Source organism: Pteropus vampyrus, unplaced genomic scaffold, assembly GCF_000151845.1.
Source record: "Pteropus vampyrus isolate Shadow unplaced genomic scaffold, Pvam_2.0 Scaffold195, whole genome shotgun sequence".
Taxonomy (NCBI): Eukaryota; Metazoa; Chordata; class Mammalia; order Chiroptera; family Pteropodidae; genus Pteropus; species Pteropus vampyrus.
The window spans coordinates 1431818-1441550 of NW_011888976.1; the positions used below are offsets into that span (position 1 = coordinate 1431818).

General features: G+C 33.9%; 1 protein-coding gene across 1 annotated transcript in view; it reads left to right on the forward strand.

Annotated features, from left to right (window-relative positions):
- Positions 1-9733, forward strand: part of DNAH12 (dynein axonemal heavy chain 12) — a 228350-nt gene that overhangs the window by 190132 nt on the left and 28485 nt on the right. The window contains exons 61-62 of the mRNA XM_023537644.1: positions 2836-2882; positions 5337-5477. Coding sequence (XP_023393412.1) covers positions 2836-2882; positions 5337-5477 — 188 coding nt within the window. The remainder of the gene's footprint in view (positions 1-2835; positions 2883-5336; positions 5478-9733) is intronic.

Genomic DNA, 9733 nt, shown 5'->3' on the forward strand with positions numbered 1-9733 from the left:
AAGAAAAAGGCAGAGAGAAGGGAAAAAAGGAAGGAAAGAAGGAAGGAGGAAAAGAAGGAAAGAAAAGAAAGAATGAAGAAAAAAAGAAAGTAAACTTTCCTATTTTAAATTTTGTTTCACTCCTACTCAAGATTTACACATAGAGGGATTAGTTTTAGTCCTTATTCCTGCCCCTCCTTCTAAATATAAGGCATGTGACTTATCTTTGCTGGCAACTCCGATATATATATTTCTCCATCCTTGAGGTCTGTAAAAAGCTTCAGTCCCATATTTCTACTCATTTAAAAAATATTTTCACTTTAATCAATTGCTGAATGTGCATAAATTTGGGGGTCAGACTGGAGTAAGGTATTAAATCTAAGTTCTGCCATATACTACCTACACAAATATAGGCAAATCAGTTAACCTTTCTATAATTTTTCTTATCTATAAAACAGGAATAAAAATAGTACCTGCCTTTTAGAGTTGTTATGAAAATTTTAAAAAGGTAATATTTGTAAAACGTTTATAGCATATCTGGTATTTAGTAACTGCTGTACATGTTAAATAGAATAAAAACATGATATGAGCCCGCTATGTGTGTTCTACATGGGCTCTTGGTAGAACAATCTCCTGAGTTATTGAAATTGCTAAGCTTCCCCAGTTGGAATTTGGAATTTCAATTTACACCAGTCATATTATGAAAGAAATTCAAATTGGGGAATTAACATAAATGTCAAAAACAAGTGTTGGTGAGGATGTGGAGACATCAGAACCTTTATACACTGCTGATGGAATTGAAAAATAGTGTTGCCACTTTGGAAACATTTTGGAAGTTCCTCAAAATATTAAATATAGATTTTCCATATGACCCAGTAATTCCAAAAAATCCAGCAATTCTTGGGTGTTGAAGAAACTTAATGTATATGTCCACTCAGAAACATAGTCTTTTTGTTTTTATATCATTTTTATTAGTTTAAAATATTTTTTTTATTTTTCAGTTACAGTTAACGTACAATATTATATTAATTTCAGGTGTACAACACAATGATTAGATTTATATATAACTTATGATCACCCTGATAAATCCAGTACCCATCTAACACCATACATAGTTATTGTAATACTACTGACCATATTCCCCATACTATACATCCCCATGACTATTTTGTAACTACCAATTTTATACCTCTAAATCTCCCCCCTCTTCACTTATACTCACAGCTACCCCCCATTAAGGCAACCATCAAAATGCTCGTGTATCTATGAGCTTATTTCTGTTTTATTTGTTTATCCTGTTCTCTAGATTCCACATGTAAGTGAAATCATATGACATTTGTCTTTCTCTATCTGACTTACTCCACTCAGCACAATACTCTCTAAGTCCATCCATGTTGTTGCAGATGGCAAAACTTCATTCTTTTTTATAGCTGAGTAATATTCCATTGTATATATGTGCCACCTCTTCTTTATCTATTTATCCATTGATAAACATAATAAGCACACAGCTTGTCTCCATGTCTTGGCTATTGTAAATAATACTGCAGTGAACATATGGATGCACCTGTCCTTTTGAAATAATGTTTTGGGTTTCTTTGGATAAATACTCAGAAATGAGATTACTGAGTCCTTCTTTATCTCTTGTTATAGTCTTTGTTTTAAAGTCTGTTTTGTCTGGTATAAGTATTGCTATGCCAGCTTTTTTTGTTTGTTTCCATTTTCATGAAACATCTTTCTCTATCCCTTAACTTTCATCTGCATATGTCTTTTGATCTGAAGTGAGTCTCTTGTATACAGCACATGTAAAGGTCTTGTTTTTGTATCCATTCGGTCATCCTATGTCTTTTAATTGGAACATTTAATCCATCTACATTTAAAGCAATAGTTGATAGATGTGTAGTTATTGCCATTTTATTATTCATTTTTTTTATTTTTTTCTTGTTTTTCTCAAAGAAATCCCTTTAGCATTTCTTATAATACTGATTTGGTGGTGATGAACTCCTTTACTTTTTCTTGTCTGGGAAACTTTTTATCTGTCCTTCGATTCTAAATGATGGCTTTGCTAAGTAGAGTAATCTTGGTTGTATCCCCTTGCTTTTTATCAGTTTGAATATTTCATGCCAATGCCTTCTGACCTGCAAAGTTTCTGTTGAGGAATCAGCTGACTATCTTACAGGAATACCCTTGTAACTACTTGCCTTTATCTTGCTGCTTTGGGGATTTTCTCTGTGTCTTTAATCTTTGGCATTTTAATTATGATGTGTCTTAGTGCAGGCCTTTTTAGGTTCATCTTGTTTGGGACTCTGTGCTTCCTGGACTTGTATGTCTATTTTCTTCACCAGCTTAGGGGAGTTTTCAGTCATTATTTCTTCAAATAGGTTCTTAATCCCTTGCACTTTCTCTTCTGCTTCTGGTACTCCTATATGCAAATGTTGTTATGCTTGATGTTGTCTTAGAGTTCCCTTAACTAGCCTCATTGTTAAATTTTTAAAAATTTTTGCTGTTCTTATAGGGTGTTTTCTGCTACTTTATCTTCCAAATAGCTGATTTGATCCTCTGCTTCATCTAATCTATTGTCAATTCCCTCTATTCTTAATTTCAGCTATTGTCTTTTTCATTTCTGACTGGTTCTTTTTTATGTTTTCTATCTCTGTTTTTATGTTTCCTACCTCTTTGTTGAAGTTTTCACTGAGATCATTGAGCATCCTTATAACCAGCGTTTTGAACTCTGCATCTGGTAGATTTCTTTTTTTCATTTTGTTCTTTTCCTGGAGCTTTGTTCTGTTCTTTCATTTGGGACATGTTTCCTTGTCTCCCCATTTTGGCTGCCATCATGCATTTGTTTCTGTGTATTAGGTAGAGCTGCTAGGTCTCCAGATTAATAGAGTGGCCTTAGATAGCAGGTATCCTGTGGAGCCCAATGGCACAGTCTCCCTGGTCACCTGAGCTGGAAGCTCCAGGTGTGTTTCTTGTGTGAGATGTATGTGCCCTTCTGTTGTAGTTGAATTTTGCTTGCTATTTGCACATCATTGGGGAGGATTGACCCTCCAGCTAATTGGTTGTGAAGACTGGTCATGACTACAGTGGAGGAGCTGTTGTGGAGAGGCTGACCTTGTAGAGCAGTATCTGCTTTAGCAGGGGTCTATTCCCTGCCTAGTCTGCCCTTTGAGTGTGTCTTTTGTAGAAGTGTTTGGGTGGTGCTCTGGTGTAGTCCAAGACTGACCATCAGGTATGTTGATTCTAGGGCCTCTTGGGAAGAGCTCCATTGCAGGCCAATGTAAACTGCTGCCTCTGCCCTCCCTGGGGCCACTTGGTATGAGCTACAAAGTGATCTGCAGATGGTTACCAATTGTGCTGGGCTTGAAAGTGCCTGGAAGAGGCCAAGACTCAAGCCTAGGCTGGCTGCCACTAGTGCCAGCCTCTGGGCTGTCTAGCATGCTAAGGCCAGATGCTGCATGTTTGGGTTTGTGAATCTTTGAGAGATTTTAGGAAAGTCTTCAGCATGAGCCAAGACAGGTCCATTTGTATGGAAAAGCCACCTGGAAGCCACTTGGGTGGGCCCACAAGTTGGGCGAGCAGGGCCTTAGAATTGTCACAGTGAGGTGAACAGTGAGTGTTAGCTAAGTTGACAAAGACTCAGATATGGTAGCCATCTGCATGCTTGCTCAGAGGAAGGTTCAATAAAGGAATAATTGCCTTTGCCAGCACTTCTATTGGGGAAAAAGCTGCCCCTCCAGCTCTTTCCCTGAAGCCAGACAATTCAGTTTCTCCGCATATGTCCCTGGTACCTTTCAAGGTGTTGCCCCAGAGCTGGAGCTCAGAGTGAGTGAGTCTGTCAAGGAATAAGTTTGTACACGGGCTCTTTAAGAGGAGAGCTTGAGACCCCAGCCACCCTCCATCTCACTCATTAACAATCTACACTGGTTTTCACAGCCAAAAGTTGTGGGGACTTCTCATCCTGACAAAAACTATTAGTCGTTTTGTTTTTAGACTAATAGTTCTTGTCAGGATGAGAAGTCCCATGGACATAAGTATTTTTTAAAATTAAACTCAATTTTCAGATAAATATAGATTCACATGCAATTATAAGAAATTGTAATACTGTGTACTCTTTACCTGTTTTCTCAATGGTGACATCTTGAAAACCTATAGCACAATATCACACCAAGATATTGATGTTGATACAAGAAGATACATAACACTTCCATCACCACAAGGATACCCATGTTGCCTTTTTATAGCCATACCCACTTCCCTCCCATTCCCACTCTCTCCTTAACCCTTGGCAACAACTAATCTGTTTTCCATTTCTATAATTTTGTCATTCAGGAATTTTATATAAATGTAGTCATCCTGTATGCAACTTTTGGAGATTGACTTTCTTCACCCAGTCTAATTCTCCGGAGATTCATTCAGGTTGTTGTATGTGTCGATGGTTTGCTCCTTTTTATTGCTGAGAAATATTTCATGATATTGATGTCCTACAGGTTGTTTAATCATTCATCTGTTAAAGAATATCTGGGTTGTTTCCAGTTTGGGGATATTACAAATAAGACTGCTATAAACATGAACTTTTCCAGAATAGGTTTATCATATTATATTCCCATAAGTATTACTAAAAAAGTTGAAATAAAAAAAGAAATGAATATATGCTTATTGCAAAAATTTTAAGTGTATGAGTAAAAAGAAAAAAATAAATATTAGTTATAACCCACCCAGAAGTAACCACTGTGTCTATATGTTTTCTGACTTTTTTACATATTTTTTAAGTGTACAAATCTTGATCTAGATTTTAGGCTTCTTTGGAGTAGATATATGTTTCATAATTCTTTGTCTTATACAGTTTCCTCCCCAGCATACATCATCACATTAATGGAGGTTCAGCCAGTCTTTTTAAATTAATTCATTGTTTTCCGTCATTTTGGAATACAATATGAAATTTAAAATTTTGAAAATAGATGGTGTAAACCATATTTTATTTTCTTGTAGAATTATACCATTTTTTACATATAGATTCACAAGAATTACACACACACACACACACACACACACACACACATACACAAACTGTATAGGGAGGTCCCATGTATCCTTCACCTTGTTTCTCTGATGGTAACATTTTACATAACTATAGTACAGTATCACAATCAGGAAATTCACATGAGTACAATCCAGAGAGCTTATTTAGATTTCACCGGTTTTATAAACAATCATTTGTGTGTGTGCATGTGTGTGTGTGTAATTTCTTATTTTAAATAGTAGATACTTTGATAAAAACAACTTATATGTTCATTCATGTGTTACTTGTATTAGTTTTGTTTGACTCAACGTATTTTTCTTTTTTTTTAACCTTTTAGTAACAAATCCAAAATCTTGGAAAAGCGCCTACGATATTTAAATGACCACTTCACATACAACTTATATTGTAATATATGCCGATCACTATTTGAGAAAGACAAGCTGTTGTTTTCCTTTTTATTATGTACCAATCTTCTTCTGTAAGTTACTTGCTTTTTCTTTATTTATTTTAAAATCTGCCTGGAGAACTAATCAATAAAGATGGCTGCTCTGCTTACTTCATGATTTTACTTGTATATTTCCCTACAGTAGTGTTGGTGTTTTAATATATATTTGATTTTGATTTTTAAAATTTAGATCACACAAGTTTACAAAATATTGATGTACAGTTCAATAAATTCTTAGAGAGCAAAAATATGTGTAACTACCACCAAATCAAGAAATAGAGCCCTTCAGATTGGCGTCTTTCACTTAATAATATGCATTTAAGGTCTTTCCATGTCTTTTTATAGACCGATAGTTTATTTCTTTTTAGCACTGAATAATATTTTATTGTCTGGATGTACCACAGTTCATCTGTTCATCTAGTGAAGAACATTTTGGTTGCTTGCAGTTTTTGAAAAATATGAATAAAACTGCTGTAAACATTTGTGTGAAGGTTTTTGTATATACATAAATTTTCAACTCATTTGGTGAAATACCAAAGACTATGATAGCTGGATTATGTATTAAGAGTATGTTTAGTTTTGCAAGAAATTGTCTTTCAAAATAGCTATACCATTTTGCATTTCACCAAAATGAATGAGAGTTCTTATTGCTTCACATTCTTCCCAGCATTTGGTCTTGTCAGTGTTCTTGATTTTGATCATTCTAATAGATGTGTAATGTTATCTCAGTGTTTTAATTTGCAGTTCACTAATGACACTTGATATTGAGAATCTTTCATATGCTTATTTGCCAACTATCTTGTTTGGTGAAGTTCTGTTAGGTTTTTTTGTCCATTTTTAATTGGTTTGGTTACTTATTTTTTATTGTTCAGTTAGATTACATTTCTTTGTCAGGTATGTCTTTTTCAAATTTTGGGGATAGATAACCAGAAGAGGGATTGCTAGGCCATATGATAATTCTATTTCTAATTTTTTGAGGAACTTCTATACTGTTCTTTATAGTGGCTGTACCAATTTACATTCTCACCAGCACAAACCTCTCCAACACTTGTTATTACTTTTCCTGTTAAGGGTAGCCATTCTAACAGGTGTGAGATGGTATCTCATTGTGATTTTTATTTGCATTTCCCTAATAGCTAGTGAAATTGAGCAACAGGTATGTCTTTCATAATTATTTTTCTCCCGGTCTGTGACTTCCAGTCTGTGACTCCCATTCTGTGACTTGCCTTGACAGTGTCTTTTGCAGAACAGAAGTTTTAAATTTTAATAAAGTCCACTTTATCCATTTTTTGTTCTTCTCCTTTAGTTCTTTTGTTCTCTTTTGTTCTCTTTAGTTCTCTTTGTTCTTCTCCTTTAATATCATGTTAGCTATTTTGGATGTTTTGCCTCTTCATATAAAATAAACCTTAGAATCAGTTTGCTGATATTGACAAAATAAATTGCTGGGATATTGACTGGGATTGCACTGAATCTCTAGATCAATTTGGGAAGAACTGACACACCTTGACAATATTAAGCCCTTCTATCCATGAACATTTTCTCCTTTTATTTATTTTCTTCTTTCTAATCTACTAATCTTTTCTTTCTTTTTCATATTGCATTAGCTAGGACTTCCAATATGATGTTGAAAAGGACCAGTGAGAGGGGACATCCTGTCTTATTCCTGATCTTAGTGGGAGAGTTCTAGTCTCTCACCTTTAAGCATGGTATTAGCTATAGTTTTTTTTGTAGATATTTATAAAGTTGAGGAAGTTCCTTTTTATTCCTAGTTTGCTGAGAATTTTTATCATGAAAGTGTATTTGATTTTGTCAAATGCTTTTGCTGTATCTACTGATGTAATCATATGATTTGTCTTCTTTAGCTTATTGATGTGATGATTATATATTTTTAAATGTTGAAACAGCCTTGCATACCTGAGATAAATTCCACTCAGCTGTAGAGTATAATTCTTTTTATACGTTGTAGGATTCAATATGCTAATATTTTGTTGAAGATTTTATACATGTTCATGAGAGAGATTTGTCTGTAGTTTTCTTTTAATATCTTTGTCTAGTTTTGGTATTAGGATAATGCTAGCTTCATAGAATGATTTAGGAAGTATTCCTTCTGCTATTTTCTAGAAGAGATTGCAAGGAATTGGTACAAATTCTTCCTAAATGTTTGGTAGAATTCTTCAGAACCCATCTTAGCATGGTGCTTTCTGTTTTGAAAGGTTATTAATTATTGATTCAGTTTCTTTAATAGATAAAGATCTGTTATGTACTGAATATTTGTGTCTCCCTCAAATTCATATATCAAAGCATTAACCCCAGTGTGGCTGTATTTATAGATGGGGCCTCTAAGGAAGTAATTCATATCAGGTGAGATCTTAAGGATGTGGCCCTGATCTGATAGGATTAATGTTTAAAAAAAAAAAAAAAAAAAAGAAGGAGAGACACTTGAGTTCTCTCTCTCCATGTGCAGAAAGAAAGGCCATTGTAGGACACAGTGAGAAGATGACTATCTACAAGCCAAGATAAAAGGCCTCACCAGAAACCAAATCGGACAGAACCTTGATCTTGGACATGTAGCCTATAGAACTGTGAGAAAATAAATTTCTGTTATTTATGCAACTCAGACTGTGGTGTTTTGTTAAGGCAACACAGACTAATCTAAGTATATTCAGATTACCTATTGCTCCTTGTGTGAATTTTAGCAGATTGTATCTTCCAGTGAATTGATGCATTTCAATTAGGTTATCAAATTTGTGGGTGTAGATTTGTTCACAATAGTACTTTGTTATCTTTTTAATGTCAATGGAATCAGTAGTGATGGCCGTCCTTTCATTTCCAATATTTGTAATTTGTGTCTTCTCTCTTTTTTTCTTAGTTAATCTAAGTGGAGGTTTATAAATGTAATTGATCTTTTCAAAAAACCAGCTTTTGGTTTCTATCATCTCAAAAAGTTTCCTTGTGCCCATTTGGTCAGTTACTGTTCTTACTCCGAGCCCCAAGTAACCACTGAACTGCTTTCTATCTCCATAGTTTTTCCTATTCTAGAAATATTATGACTGAAACATTTTATGGCCCAGAATATGATCTATCTTTGTAAGTGTTCTATGTACTCTTGACAAGAATGTGTATTTTGCTCTTCCTAGGTGGAATTTCTTTAGATGGCAAGTAGGTCAAGCTGGTCTATATATCTTCTATATTCTTACTGATTTTCTATCTACTCGTTCAATCAATTATTGAGAGAAGTTTGGAATCTCTAACTACAGAGATTTCTCCTTGCAGTTCTATCAGTATTGCTTTGAGTTTTGATGCTCTATTTATTGGATGTATAAATGTTTAGGACAGTTACATATCATCTTAAGGAGTTGACTTGCCCTTTTTGTTTTTTGCATCCCTGGTAATATCCTGTGCTCTGAAATCTATTTTGTATTATATTATTATAACCTCTCCAGCTTTATTTTGATTAGTGTTAGCATGATGTATATATTTTTCATACTTTTAACTTATTTGTATCATTATATTTAAACTGTATTTTTATAGGCAACATGTAGATAGGTCTTGCTTATTTTATTAAATCTGATAATCCCTAACTAATGAAATTGTTTAGACCATTTGCATTCAATGAGTTATGTAAATCTACCATTTTATAATTTTTATTTGCCCATCTGTTCTCTGTTCCACATTTCCTCATTTTCTGCTTTTCTTTGAATTGAGTATTTTTTGTGAATCCATTTTATCTCTTTAGTTGATTTACTTTGTTGCTATATATGAACTTATAACAGTCCACTTCTATCTTTCCCCTCTTAGCCTTTGTTTTATTGTTGTCAAACATTTTATTTCTACATGTGTTATAAATCCCACAGCACATTGTTATTTTGCTCTAGTTTATCTTTTAAAGAGAATTAAATAATAGAAAAAACTTTTATGTTTACCCACATGGAGGTTTTTATTCTTTTATGTAGATCCAAGTTTCCATCAACCTGAAACTTAATTTAACATTTCTTATAGTGTAGGTCTACTGGTAATAAATCCTTTCATGTTCTGGACATCTGAGGAAAAAGTCGTGTATTTTTCTTTCGGATTTTTTATTTTTATTTCTAGAAGTTGCATTTGTTTATTTTTTATATTGCCTATTTCTTCACTATCTTTGTTTTAATTTCTTCAGCATATTTATAATAGCTCTTTTAACATTCTTATCTGCTTGTTATATCATCGCTATCACTTTTATGTCTTTTTCGGTCAACTGATTTTTTTCCTGCTTGTGGATGTTGTGAATTTTACATTGGTAAATGCTGAGT